Source organism: Pleurodeles waltl, chromosome 7 (assembly GCF_031143425.1).
Source record: "Pleurodeles waltl isolate 20211129_DDA chromosome 7, aPleWal1.hap1.20221129, whole genome shotgun sequence".
NCBI classification, from domain to species: domain Eukaryota; kingdom Metazoa; phylum Chordata; class Amphibia; order Caudata; family Salamandridae; genus Pleurodeles; species Pleurodeles waltl.
This window is the reverse complement of record NC_090446.1, coordinates 1,025,692,192-1,025,707,220: the sequence shown is the minus strand read 5'-3', so window position 1 is coordinate 1,025,707,220 and position 15,029 is coordinate 1,025,692,192. Positions and strand designations below refer to the sequence as shown.

At 44.7% G+C, this 15,029-nt stretch overlaps 1 protein-coding gene across 1 annotated transcript in view; it reads right to left on the bottom strand.

The window, feature by feature from the left end:
- Nucleotides 1-15,029, bottom strand: part of LOC138245863 (ATP-binding cassette sub-family A member 9-like) — a 2,236,336-nt gene that overhangs the window by 140,629 nt on the left and 2,080,678 nt on the right. Inside the window, exon 30 of the mRNA XM_069199841.1 lies at nucleotides 620-737. Coding sequence (XP_069055942.1) covers nucleotides 620-737 — 118 coding nt within the window. The remainder of the gene's footprint in view (nucleotides 1-619; nucleotides 738-15,029) is intronic.

The window sequence follows — 15,029 nt, the reverse complement described above, 5'->3', positions numbered from 1 at the left end:
TTTTGGGCCAAGCTACCAGAAGGCTAAGCACAGGTTAATTTAATGCGTTTGTGATAGGTATTGTGGTTGTTGCTTGAGAAGGGTACTCGGCCCCCCTCAACCAAAAACCCAATTTCTCATATGTATGAAGCACTTTATATTATTATTTTTATAGTTATGCAAGGACAGTTAAAAAAATTATAATGCTGCAGGAAATTACACTAGTTAGTACTAACTGAATGAAGCAACTTACACATTTTAAAGATCATTTATTGATTGGATAGAAGATCTGAAATTCCAATGGAATCCAACCAGCGTCTTCATGGATTCTATGTAGATCACAATATATGTTTGAGAGCAAATATGTCTCAGGAAATAAACTGGTTGGAAGTGATGAAATCATAGTATAGCCACATATGTTACAAAGCTCAATAAAGGTGCTATCTACATTTTCTTGTCTGAGTGCAAGCAAACATTCTATGGCCTTCATTATGTGTGCACTAATGTCGAATACAAAACAGGACTTATTGCACATACCAGAATGTAGCAAATCACTTGTAATGAGGGATTTAGTATAATTTGTTTGACTTTTGAAAAAGCAGCATCTTAAGCACTGATACACGTATTTCAATTTTCAAACCTTTCTTTACGCAAAAAGAAATGTTTCGAGTAGCAGCTTTCTTCTTCTTCCGAAACACAGAGCTCGCCTTCTTGTCTTTATATTCTTTGCGCAGGCTGCTAGCAACAATAGCAGAATCCTGTGAATAAAAAATCGACAAAAATGATGTAATGGAAGTCCTTTATTTGGGTATGTGTGTACTAAGAATAAAAACAAATTTCACCGTTGTGTAAACTGGAATTCAAAGATCTTGTGCAGCTCAATATTATGTTAACACATTGAAATTCTTTCTCTGAAAAAATAATCAACACATATTGTAACTGTGTCTTCAGTTGATTCATTTGTTTTCAACTGTGCCTTCTTTCCATCCCTTTTCATGAGACTTTACTTCAAAGGCAATAATATGTTTCTGTTTGCAAACAGACTTTTTAACATGTAGGTACTGACATTTTTGTAAACCACTGAAAGTCTTCTAATAATCACAAGCTACACTAATGAGAAACAGATGATAAATTAGTGTTTGCAATGTACATGATTATTTAAATCCTCGGTGTTTCAAATGATCTTTCATTTCAGAGTATCGAATCATGTTTTAATTTACAATGACTAACACAAAGGAGCAACAAAATTATAAAAGTATAATTAGGATTATATTTCAATATTCCATGCACTACCACTAAATTACATCCCCGCCATGAACAGTTTTGTCATCACTAATTTTATTCCAAATGTTGGAGTTAAATTATGAATGATGTCATACACGATGTCATTAGTGATGTAAAATGTGGCGTAAATAGCAGTGCATGGTGAGGGCATTAGTTTTAGTTACCTTAGGGCACCAGTTATAGTTTCTTGAGATAAGTATAACTATGACAGTTGAATTTCTATGATTTTGTGCTTTTAAACTTTGAACCTAACTATAACGTGAATTTGTAAGGTTGTTTTTTTCCTAACTATAATGTCCCTGTAATCTTAGTTTTTTTTCAGTGAATTGCTAGGTTTCTTTTAACATTAAATAATACTTATTTACATCATGTTAATCCAAGCCCCGCCACGCATGGCCTTTGGCCATGCAGGGTTGGGGTTGGCTGCAGGGCCTGGCCTATGGCCAACCCCCTGTAGGTAGCCAACCCTGCGTCATGCACAGCCTTCGTAAAGATTCATTAAATGGCACCAAATTTATTCCTAAAACAAAAAAGTGCTTTGTCTATGGGAATTAGGTTCTAACTATACCTACAGGCAACCACCAGTACGTTATATATCTATATATAGATATATATCTCCCAGTTGCCCCAGATCATCTGCTCCCTGCTTAGCGATACTGGTGCTAGCAACGGATGAAGCCCCATCAAAAGTCCAAAACAATCTTTCAATCCACCAAGGGGGTAAAGAAGCAGTACACCAAATTGTTGCACTTAGGTTTATTGATCCATGAAAGGATGACTCGTTTTGTCTACCACCGTAGCCTTGGTCAAGGTAAAAATGCAAGCTCCAAGAGAGTAAACAAAGAAAAACAAACAGAGAAGACATAATTCTGCTTTAAACACATATTCTACCAACTGCCTAATAAATTGGGCATGATATAGTAGAAAAATAATAGTAGCATAATTCATAGTGAAAGCAGTTAAATAATATAATAAATTTGAAACAACAAATCAGAGCTTCTGATATATAAACACGTCTCTGCAATCATCGGAAAAATAAACTAGACTGCGATAATGTAATTAACACAGAAGAAACCCGCACAGTTAATAAAAAAAACAAATACTAAAAATAAAGCCATGTCAATTGCGAATACATAATGTCAAGCGGAAGTATGCCTCCTCTGTTCATTAACTTTAGGATTTATTTTTACTGTCTGGTGGCTTGCACTTTTAAATTGACAAAGGCTAAGGGATAGCTGAAACGCATCATACCTTCATCCTTTCACAAACCAATTAACCTGAGTTCTCCAATTTAATGTGCCACTTCTTTACTCCCCCCAGTGGATTGAGAGGTTGTTTTGGAATATATGTATATATATCTATATATATATCTATATATATATTTATATATATATATATATATATAGATATATATATCTCCAACACGCGGCTTCAGCAACCAGCAGTCGGCGGCACCACCAAAGAGTTGTTCAGCTGCACAGATAAACATTTTTAAGAAAGAATTTTATCAAATTTTGGCATAAGGAACATTAACCCCTTCTGTGCCGCGGATGTAGTGGTTATGTCCCGCGGCACAGTGCTCCTGTGCAGAGGACGTAACCATTACGTCCTCGGCCTGGAGCCCGGAGGGAGCACTAGCGCTCCCTCTGTGGGGTTCCCCCCACCCCCCCCAAGGCGGGGATGGAAGGGGAAGACCTCCACCCCCACCCCCACCTCCGCCCCCCCAACCCCCGTAATGACATCAGCACGCGATCGCACGCTGACATCATTACCCACTGCCGGTTGTTTGCTTCCAGTGCGATCACAGGAGAACAGGTGAGTTTCTCCTCCAGCGGGTGGGGGGTTTTGGGACAAAGAGGCACTGGGGGAAAGGAAAGGCTTTGAGCATCGCATTGCAATTGGTGGGCAGCAGGAATGCCCATTAGACGCCAGGGATGTTTATGCGTTTGGGAGCGGCCCCTTGGGCAAGAGTCGCTCCCATTTGGGGGCATGTTTATTGTGGCCATTACTGCCCCCCTTGGGGGCAGATCGGCCTATTATTTTTAGGCCGATCTGCCCCCCGAATCCACTAGACACCAGGGATTTTTTTTTTGTAATGTTTACAATGTGTACGCGTTTGGGAGCGGCCCCTTGGGCAAGGATCGCTCCCATTTGGGGGCATATTTATTGTGGCCATTGCTGCCCCCCTTGGGGGCAGATCGGCCTATTATTTATATGCCGATCTGCCCCAAAGGGGGGCAGAATCCACTAGACGCCAGGGATTTTTTTTTTTATTTGTTGTAAAATGTTTTCATGTTTGGGAGCGACCCCTTGGGCAAGGGTCGCTCCCATTTCGGGGGCATGTTTGTGTGGCCATTTCTGCCCCTCTTGGGGGCAGATCGGCCTAATTTTTTTCAGGCCGATCTCCCCCTCAGGGGGGCAGAATCCACTAGACACCAGGGATTTTTTTTTTTTTATGTTTGTAATGTTTTGCGTTGGGGAGCGGCCCCTTGGGCAAGGGTCGCTCCCATTTGGGGGCATGTTTCTTGTAGCCATTTCTGCCCCCCTTGGGGGCAGATCGGCCTATTATTTTTAGGCTGATCTGCCCCCAAGGAAGACAGAAGCCACTTAGACACCAGGGATAGTGTGTGTGTGTGTTAGTGGAGGGGGGGCAACCCCTTGGGCAAGGGTCATCCCCCTTTGGGGGTACGTGTACCAAGGCCATTTCTGCCCCCCTGTCTGAAGTTTTCAGACAGGAGGGATGCCTACATGCTAAGTACCATCCATGATGAGAGTACTTCCCCGTGACTGTTTGGGGCCAGGTTGCTGAAGTGCGCAAACCTGTGTGCATTTTAGATTATAATAAGCACATGGGAGGTGTAGATAGAGGTGATCAAAGGTTGGAACCTTATACTGCTATTCGGAAGTCTTACGTTTGGTATAAGAAGTTAGCAATTCACCTCTTCCACTTAGCAACTTTTAATGCTTTTATTGTGTTTAAGGATAGGTCTCCAGAGTCAAAGATGACATTTGTGAAATTTCAGGAGTCAGTGATAGAGAGCCTTATTGTGGTGGAACAGGTCAGAGTTCCTAGAGAAGCAGTGGTGGAGGATGTGGCTAGATTGAAAGATCGCCACTTTGCTGAGCACATTCCTCCCACACCCAAAAATGACTTTCCAGCTAAGAAATATAGAGTGTATTTTCAAAGAGGTATCCGGAGGGAGACTCGAATGTACTGCCCAGATTGTCCTTCAAAGCCTGGGCTGTGTGTGGGTGGTTGTTTTAAGAATTACCACACCCAGAAGAATTACTGGGAACAACCATGAGTGTAAACTCATGTCTGTTTGTATTTTCATGTGTTCAGTTTCATGGTTAGCATTTCTGTCATGTACTTAGTTAGAGCTTTTGTGTTTGTAGTTTTGTCATTATTTCTAATTAGTTAGGGGTTTCTTTGTTAGAAAAAAAAAAGTGATGCCATTGTGTGTGGAGTGGGGCTTGGCTGAGGGTATACATAGTGTACATATTGACTTGCTGTTGGCTACTGCAACACACTGCCAGCCAAACACCAGTCCACACACTCCCATCAGCTGGTGTGATTGTTGTATCAGGCATGTGGGCGTATGTAAGTGATGGGCCCTTGAGTGGCTCGGTCTGTCGATGAGAGTGTTGTAATGTGCTGGACCCGTGGCTGGTGCGTGAATGGTCTTGTGCATGTCATGTATGAAAGGTGTGTGAATGGAATGTAAAGCGATTGGTGCCTTGCCGTGGCTTTACAGCTCACGAGCTGTGAGTCATTGGTTTAGTTTTTTGGCCTTCCATTTATTAACAGTGCATTTCTTTTTTGTAAAATCTCTTGTTAATAAAATTGGATCCACTGAACCATCACTCAAACTCGTGCCAAATTCAACCAGTATGCGTGGTAAAAATGACAAAACCTGCTCCGCTGTAATCAGGCGTCGCAGCACATCAGTGACACGCTAGGTGTCTCGGGTGGGACCCTGATGATAAAGCATGCCACCAACTTGGTTGGTGGGTGAGAGGTCTTTTTCACATAACCTAAGTGCGTTTCTTTTCAAAATTTTAGTGTTTGGCACATCACAGACGTATGTGGACACATCAAAATGATATATTACAAAACTACCTGTGTTTGGGGGGGAGGGGGCACCTATGTTTTTAGTCCTGGGTGCAGCCTTCATCTAGGGAAACCTACCAAACCCAGACAGTTTTTAAAACTAGAGACCCCAAGGAGTCCAGGGAGGTGTGGCTTGCATGGATCTCCCAACATTTTCTTACCCAGACTCCTCTGCAAACCTCAAAATTTGCTTAAAAAAGCATATTTTCCTAACTTTCGTTTATACGATCACCGCTCCAGCACAAAAGTTCTACTCCCATGCGTTCCCCTCACTCTCCCAAGTAAAATAACACCTCACTTGTGTGGGTCCCCAAAGCAGAGTTAGCCTAAAGATGTATAAAAGAAGAATATGTCCTTATCAACTCGCTGTGCTATCCCCTCTATCTCTCCAAGTTTTTGGCCTAATTCTGTTGCAGGCACCTGGCCCACCCACACAAGTGAGGTACCATTTTTATCAGGAGACTTGGGGGAACGCTGGGTGGAAGGAAATTTGTGGCTCCTCTCACATTCCAGAACTTTCTGCCACCGAAATGTGAGGAAAATGTATTTTTTTAGTCACATTTTGAGGTTTGCAAACGATTCTGGGTAACAGAACCTGGTCAGAGCCCCACAAGTCACCCCATCTTGGATTCCCCTAGGTCTCTAGTTTTCAAAAATGCCCAGGTTTGGTAGGTTTCCCTAGGTGCCGGCTGAGCTAGAGGCCAAAATCTACAGGTAGGCATTTGCAAAAAACACCTCTGTTTTCTGTCAAAAAATGGGATGTGTCCATGTTGTGTTTTGGGGCATTTTCTGTGGCGGGCACTAGGCCTACCCACAAAATTGAGGTATCATTTGTATCGGAAGACTTGGGGAAACGCTGGGTGGAAGGAAATTTGTGGCTCCTCTCAGATTCCAGAACCTTCTATCAACGAAATATGAGGAAAATGTGTTTTTTAGCCAAATTGTGAGGTTTGCAAAGGACTCTGGGTAACAGAACCTGGTCAGAGCCCCACAAGTCACCCCATCTTGGATTCCCCTAGGTCTCTAGTTTTCAAAAATGCACAGGTTTGGTAGGTTTCCCTAGGTGCCGGATGAGCTAGAGGCCAAAATCTACAGGTAGGCACTTTGCAAAAAACACCTGTTTTCTGTCAAAAAATGGGATGTGTCCTCGTTGTGTTTTGGGGCATTTCCTGTTGCGGGCGCTAGGCCCACCCACACAAGTGAGGTATCATTTGTATCTGGAGACTTGGGAGAGCACTGGGTGGGAGGAAATGTGTGGCTCCTCTCAGATTCCAGAACTTTCTGTCACCGAAATGTGAGGAAAATGTGTTTTTTTACCCAACTTTTGAGGATTGCAAAGGATTCTGGGTAAGAGAACCTGGTCAGAGCCCCACAAGTCACCCCATCTTGGATTCCCCTACGTCTCTAGTTTTAAAAAATGCACAGGTTTGGTAGGTTACCCTAGCTTCCGGCTGAGCTAGAGGCCAAAATCTACATGTAGGCACTTTGCAAAAAACACCTCTGTTTTCTGTCAAAAAATGGGATGTGTCCTCGTTGTGTTTTGGGGCATTTCCTGTTGCGGGCGCTAGGCCTTCCCACACAAGTGAGGTATCATTTTTATCAGGAGACTTGGGGGAACGCTGGGTGGAAGGAAATTTGTGGCTCCTCTCAGATTCTAGAACTCTCTGTCACTGAAATGTGAGGAAGGTTTGAAAAGGATTCTTGGTAACAGAACCTGGTCAGAGCCCAACAAGTCACCCCATCTTAGATTCCCCTAGGTCTCTAGTTTTAAAAAACGGACAGGTTTGGTAGGTCTCCCTAAGTGCCGGCTGAGCTAGAAGCAAAAATCTACAGGTAGGCACATTGCAAAAAAAACCTCTGTTTTCTGTCAAAAAATGGGATGTGTCCACGTTGTGTTTTGGGGCATTTTGCTGTCGCGGGCGCTAGGTCCACCCACACAAGTGAGGTATCATTTGTATCTGGAGACTTGGGAGAACACTGGGTGGAAGGAAATGTGTGGCTCCTCTCAGATTCCAGAACTTTCTGTCACCAAAATGTGAGGAAAATGTGTTTTTTACCCAAATTTTGAGGTTTGCAAAGGATGCTGGGTAAAAGAACCTGGTCAGAGCCCCACAAGTCACCCCATCTTGGATTCCCCTAGGTCTCTAGTTTTCAGAAATGCACAGGTTTGGTAGGTTTCCCTAGGTGCCGGCTGAGCTAGAGGCCAAAATCTACAGGTAGGCACTTTGCAAATAACACCTCTGTTTTCTGTCAAAAAATGGGATGTGTCCTCGTTGTGTTTTGGGGCATTTCCTGCTGCGGGTGCTAGACCTACCCACACAAGTGAGGTATGATTCTTATCAGGAGACTTGGGTGAACGCTGGGTGGAAGGAAATTTGTGGCTCCTCTCACATTCCAGAACTTTCTGCCACCGAAATGTGAGGAAAATGTGTTTTTTTAGTCACATTTTGAGGTTTGCAAAGGATTCTGGGTAACAGAACCTGGTCAGAGCCCCACAAGTCACCCCATCTTGGATTCCCCTAGGTCTCTAGTTTTCAGAAATGCACAGGTTTGTTAGGTTTCCCTAGGTGCCGGCTGAGCTAGAGGCCAAAATCTACAGATAGGCATTTGCAAAAAACACCTCTGTTTTCTATCAACAAATGGGATGTGTCTATGTTGTGTTTTGGGGCATTTTCTGTGGCGGGCACTAGGCCTACCCATACAATTGAGGTATCATTTGTATCGGAAGACTTGGGGAAACGCTGGGTGGAAGGACATTTGTGGCTCCTCTCAGATTCCAGAACTTTCTGTCAACGAAATATGAGGAAAATGTGTTTTTTTAGCCAAATTGTGAGGTTTGCAAAGGACTCTGGGTAACAGAACCTGGTCAGAGACCCACAAGTCACCACATCTTGGATTCCCCTAGGTCTCTAGTTTTAAAAAATGCACAGGTTTGGTAGGTTTCCCTAGGTGCCGGCTGAGCTAGAGGCCATCATCTACAGGTAGGCACTTTGCAAAAAACACCTCTGTTTTCTGTCAAAAAATGGGATGTGTCCTCGTTGTGTTTTGGGGCATTTCCTGTTGAGGGCGCTAGGCCCACCCACACAAGTGAGGTATCATTTGTATCTGGAGACTTGGGAGAGCACTGGGTGGGAGGAAATTTGTGACTCCTCTCAGATTCCAGAACTTTCTGTCACTGAAATGTGAGAAAAATTTGTTTTTTTACTCAACTTTTGAGGATTGCAAAGGATTCTGGGTAAGAGAACCTGGTCAGAGCCCCACAAGTCACCCCATCTTGGATTTCCCTACGTCTCTAGTTTAAAAAAATGCACAGGTTTGGTAGGTTACCCTAGCTGCCGGCTGAGCTAGAGGCCAAAATCTACATGTAGGCACTTTGCAAAAAACACCTCTGTTTTCTGTCAAAAAATGGGATGTGTCCTCGTTGTGTTTTGGGGCATTTCCTGTTGCGGTGCTAGGCCTACCCACACAAGTGAGGTATCATTTTTATCAGGAGACTTGGGGGAACACTGGGTGGAAGGAAATTTGTGGCTCCTCTCAGATTCCAGAACTTTCTGTCACTGAAATGTGAGGAAGGTTTGAAAAGGATTCTTGGTAACAGAACCTGGTCAGAGCCCCACAAGTCACCCCATCTTAGATTCCCCTAGGTCTCTAGTTTTAAAAAACGGACAGGTTTGGTAGGTTTCCCTAGGTGCCGGCTGAGCTAGAAGCAAAAATCTACAGGTAGGCACTTTGCAAAAATCACCTCTGTTTTCTGTCAAAAAATGGGATGTGTCCTCGTTGTGTTTTGGGGCATTTTGCTGTCGCGGGCGCTAGCCCACCCACACAAGTGAGGTATAATTTGTATCTGGAGACTTGGGAGAACACTGGGTGGAAGGCAATGTGTGGCTCCTCTCAGATTCCAGAACTTTCTGTCATCAAAATGTGAGGAAAATGTGTTTTTTACCCAAATTTTGAGGTTTGCAAAGGATGCTGTGTAAGAGAACCTGGTCAGAGCCCCACAAGTCACCCCATCTTGGATTCCCCTAGGTCTCTAGTTTTCAGAAATGCACAGGTTTGGTAGGTTTCCCTAGGTGCCGGCTGAGCTAGAGGCCACAATCTACAGGTAGGCACTTTGCAAATAACACCTCTGTTTTCTGTCAAAAAATGGGATGTGTCTTCGTTGTGTTTTGGGGCATTTCCTGTTGCGGGTGCTAGGCCTACCCACACAAGTGAGGTATGATTCTTATCAGGAGACTTGGGTGAACGCTGGGTGGAAGGAAATATGTGGCTCCTCTCAGATTCCAGAACTTTCAGTCACCGAAATGTAACGAAAATGTGTTTTTTTTAATCACATTTTGAGGTTTGCAAAGGATTCTGGGTAACAGAACCTGGTCAGAGCCCCACAAGTCACCTCATCTTGGATTCCCCTAGGTCTCTAGTTTTCAAAAATGCACAGGTTTGGTAGGTTTCCCTAGGTGCCGGCTGAGCTAGAGGCCAAAATCTACAGGTAGGCACTTTGCAAAAAACACCTCTGTTTTCTGTCAAAAAATGGGATGTGTCCTTGTTGTGTTTTGGGGCATTTCCTGTTGAGGGTGATAGGCCCACCCACACAAGTGAGGTATCATTTGTATCTGGAGACTTGGGAGAACACTGGGTGGAAGGAAATTTGTAGCTCCTCTCAGATTCCAGTACTTTCTGTCACCGAAATGTGAGAAAAATGTGTTTTTTCAGCTAAATTTTGAGGTTTGCAAAGGATTCTGGGCAAGAGAACCTGGTCAGAGCCCCACAAGTCACCTCATCTTGGATTCCCCTAGGTCTCTAGTTTTCAAAAATGCACAGGTTTGGTAGGTTACCCTAGGTGCCGGCTGAGCTAGAGGCCAAAATCTACAGGTAGGCACTTTGCAAAAAACACCTCTGTTTTCTGTAAAAAAATGGGATGTGTCCTCGTTGTGTTTTGGGGCATTTCCTGTTGCGGTCGATATGCCTACCCACACAAGTGAGGTATCATTTTTATCAGGAGACTTGGGGGAACGCTGGGTGGAAGGAAATTTGTGGCTCCTCTCAGATTCCAGAACTTTCTGTCACCGAAATGTGAGGACAATGTGTTTTTTTAGCCAAATTTTGAGGTTTGCAAAGGATTATGGGTAAGAGAACCTGGTCAGCGCCCCACAAGTCACCCCATCTTGGATTCCCCTAGGTCTCTAGTTTTTTAAAAACGGACAGGTTTGGTAGGTTTCCCTAGGTGCCGGCTGAGCTAGAGGCAAAAATCTACAGGTAGGCACATTGCAAAAAACACCTCTGTTTTCTGTCAAAAAATGGGATGTGTCCACGTTGTGTTGTGGGGCATTTCCTGTCGTGGGCGCTAGGCCCACCCACACAAGTGAGGTATCATTTGTATCTGGAGACTTGGGAGAACACTGGGTGGAAGGAAATTTGAGGCTCCTCTCAGATTCCTGAACTTTCTGTCACCGAAATGTGAGGACAATGTGTTTTTTTAGCCAAATTTTGAGGTTTGCAAAGGATTATGGGTAAGAGAACCTGGTCAGCGCCCCACAAGTCACCCCATCTTGGATTCCCCTAGGTATCTAGTTTTCAAAAATGCACAGGTTTGATAGGTTTCCCTAGGTGCCGGCTGAGCTAGAGGCCAAAATCGACAGGTAGGCACTATGCAAAAAACACCTCTGTTTTCTGTCAAAAAATGGGATGTGTCCACGTTGTGTTGTGGGGCATTTCCTGTCGTGGGCGCTAGGCCCACCCACACAAGTGAGGTATCATTTGTATCTGGAGACTTGGGAGAACACTGGGTGGAAGGAAATTTGAGGCTCCTCTCAGATTCCAGAACTTTCTGTCACCGAAATGTGAGGACAATGTGTTTTTTTAGCCAAATTTTGAGGTTTGCAAAGGATTATGGGTAAGAGAACCTGGTCAGCGCCCCACAAGTCACCCCATCTTGGATTCCCCTAGGTCTCTAGTTTTCAAAAATGCACAGGTTTGATAGGTTTCCCTAGGTGCCGGCTGAGCTAGAGGCCAAAATCTACAGGTAGGCACTATGCAAAAAACACCTCTGTTTTCTGTCAAAAAATGGGATGTGTCCACGTTGTGTTTTGGGGTAATTCCTTCCGCGGGCGCTAGGCCTACCCACACAGGTGAGGTATCATTTGTATCGGGACGTTGGGGGAACGCTGGGTGGAGGGTAATTTGTTGCTCCTCTCAGATTCCAGAACTTTCTGTCACCGAAATGTGAGGAAAATTTGTTTTTTTTCCCAAATTGTGAGGTTTGCAAAGGATTCTGGGTAAGAGAACGTAGTCAGAACCCCACAACCCACCCCATCTTGGATTCCCCTAGGTCCCTAGTCTTTAAAAATGCACCGGTTTGGCAGGTTTCCCTAGGTGCCGGCTGAGCTAGAGGCCAAAATCTACAGGTAGGCACTATGCAAAAAACACCTCTGTTTTCTGCCGAAATATGGGATGTGTCCACATTGTGTTTTGGGGGTAATTCCTTCCGCGGGCGCTAGGCCTACCCACACAAGTGAGGTATCATTTGTATCGGGAGACTTGGGGGAACGCTGGGTAGAAGGACATTTGTGGCTCCTCTCAGATTCCAGAACTTTCTGTCACCGAAATGTGAGGAAAATGTGTTTTTTAGCATAATTTTGAGGTTTGCAAAGGATTCTGGGTAACAGAACCTGGTCAGAGCCCCACAAGTCACCCCATCTTGGATTCCCCTAGGTCTCTAGTTTTAAAAAATGCACAGGTTTGGTAGGTTTCCCTAGGTGCCGGCTGAGCTAGAGGCCAAAATCTACAGGTAGGCACTTTGCAAAAAACACCTCTGTTTTCTGTCAAAAAATGGGATGCGTCCTCGTTGTGTTTTGGGGCATTTCCTGTCGCGGGTGCTAGGCCTACCCACAGAAGTGAGGTATCATTTTTATCAGGAGACTTGGGGGAACGCTGTGTGGAATTAAATTTGTGGCTCCTCACAGATTCCAGAACTTTATGTCATTGAAATGTGAGGAAGGTTTGCAAAGGATTCTGGGTAACAGAACCTGGTCAGAGCCCCACAAGTCACCCCATCTTGGATTCCCCTAGGTCTCTAGTTTTCAAAAACAGACAGGTTTGGTAGGTTTCCGTAGGTGCCGGCTGAGCTAGAGGCCAAAATCTACAAGTAGGCACTTTGCAAAAAACACCTCCGTTTTCTGTCAAAAAATGTGATGTGTCCACGTCGTGTTTTGGGGCATTACCTGTTGTGGGTGCTAGGCCCACCCATACAAGTGAGGTATCATTTTCATCGGGAGACTTGGGGGAACGCTGGGTGTAAGTAAATTTGTGGCTCCTCTCAGATTCCAGAACTTTCTGTAACCGAAATGTGAGGAAAATGTGATTTTTTAGCCAAATTTTGAGGTTTGTAAAGGATTCTGGGTAACAGAACCTGGTCAGAGCCCCACAAGTCCGCCCATCTTGGATTCCTCTAGGTCTCTAGTTTTAAAAAATGCACAGGTTTGGTAGGTTTCCCTAGGTACCGGCTGAGCTAGAGGCCAAAGTCTACAGGTAGGCACTTTGCAAAAAACACCTCTGTTTTCTGTCAAAAAATGGGATGTGTCCTTGTTGTGTTTTGGGGCATTTCCTGTCGCGGGTGATAGGCCCACCCACACCAGTGAGGTATCATTTGTATCCGGAGACTTGGGAGAACACTGGGTGGAAGGAAATTTGTAGCTCCTCTCAGATTCCAGTACTTTCTGTCACCGAAATGTGAGAAAAATGTGTTTTTTTAGCCAAATTTTGAGGTTTGCAAAGGATTCTGGGTAAGAGAACCTGGTCAGAGCCCCACAAGTCACCTCATCTTGGATTCCCCTAGGTCTCTAGTTTTCAAAAATGCACAGGTTTGGTAGGTTACCCTAGGTGCCGGCTGAGCTAGAGGCCAAAATCTACAGGTACGCACTTTGTAAAAAACACCTCCGTTTTCTGTCAAAAAATGTGATGCGTCCTCGTTGTGTTTTGGGGCATTTCCTGTCGCGGGCGCTAGGCCCACCCACACAAGTGAGGTATCATTTGTATCGGGAAACTTGGGGGAACGCTGGGTAGAAGGACATTTGTGGCTCCTCTCAGATTCCAGAACTTTCTGTCATCGAAATGTGAGGAAAATGTGTTTTTTTTAGCCAAATTTTGAGGTTTGCAATGGATTCTGGGTAACAGAACCTGGTCAGAGCCCCACAAGTCACCTCATCTTGGATTCGACTAGGTCTCTAGTTTTCATAAATGCACAGGTTTGGTACGTTTCCCTAGGTGCCGGCTGAGCTAGAGCCCAAAATCTACAGGTAGGCAGTTTGCAAGAAACACCTCTGTTTTCTGTCAAAAAATTGGATGTGTCCTCATTGTGTTTTGGGGCATTTCCTGTCGCGGGCGCTAGTCACACCCACACAAGTGAGGTATCATTTGTAACGGTAGACTTGGGGGAACGCTGGGTGGAAGGACATTTGTGGCTCCTCTCAGATTTCAGAACTTTCCGTCACCGAAATGTGAGAAAAATGTGGTTTTTTTATCCAAATTCTGAGGTTTGCAAAGGATTCTGGGTAACAAAACCTGGTCAGAGCCCCACAACCCACCCCATCTTGGATTCCCCTAGGTCTCTAGTTTTAAGAAATGGACAGGTTTGGTAGGTCTCCCTAGGTGCCGGCTGAGCTAGAGGCCAAAATCTACAGGTACGCACTTTCTAAAAAACACCTCAGTTTTCTGTCAAAAAATGGGATGTGTCCACGTTGTGTTTTGGGGTAATTCCTTCTGCGGGCGCTAGGCCTACCCACACAGGTGAGGTATCATTTGTATCGGGAGACTTGGGGGAACGCTGGGTGCAAGGAAATTTGTGGCTCCTCTCAGATTCCAGAACTTTCTGTCACCGAAATGTGAGGGAAATGTGTTTTTTTAGCCAAATTTTGAGGTTTGCAAAGAATTCTGGGTAACAGAACCTGGTCAGAGCCCCACAAGTCACCCCATCTTGGATTCCCCTAGGTCTCTAGTTTTAAAAAATGAACAGGTTTGGTAGGTTTCCCTAGGTGCCGGCTGAGCTAGAGGCCAAAATCTACAGGTAGGCACTTTGCAAAAAACACCTCTGTTTTCTGTCAAAAAATGGGATGCGTCCTCGTTGTGTTTTGGGGCATTTCCTGTCGCGGGCGCTAGGCCTACCCACAGAAGTGAGGTATCATTTTTATCAGGAGACTTGGGGGAACGCTGGGTGGAAGGAAATTTGTGGCTCCTCCCAGATTCCAGAACTTTCTGTCATTGAAATGTGAGGAAGGTTTGCAAAGGATTCTGGGTAACAGAACCTGGTCAGAGCCCCACAAGTCACCCCATCTTGGATTCCCCTAGGTCTCTAGTTTTCAAAAACGGACAGGTTTGGTAGGTTTCCATAGGTGCCGGCTGAGCTACAGGCAAAAATCTCCAGTTAGGCACATTGCAAAAAACACCTCTGTTTTCCGTCAAAAAATGGGATGTGTCCACGTTGTGTTGTGGGGCATTTCCTGTCGCGGGCGCTAGGCCCACCCACACAAGTGAGGTATCATTTGTATCTGGAGACTTGGGAGAACACTGGGTGGAAGGAAATTTGTGGCTCCTCTCAGATTCCAGAACTTTCTGTCACCGAAATGTGAGGAAAATGTGTTTTTTTAGCCAAATTATGAGGTTT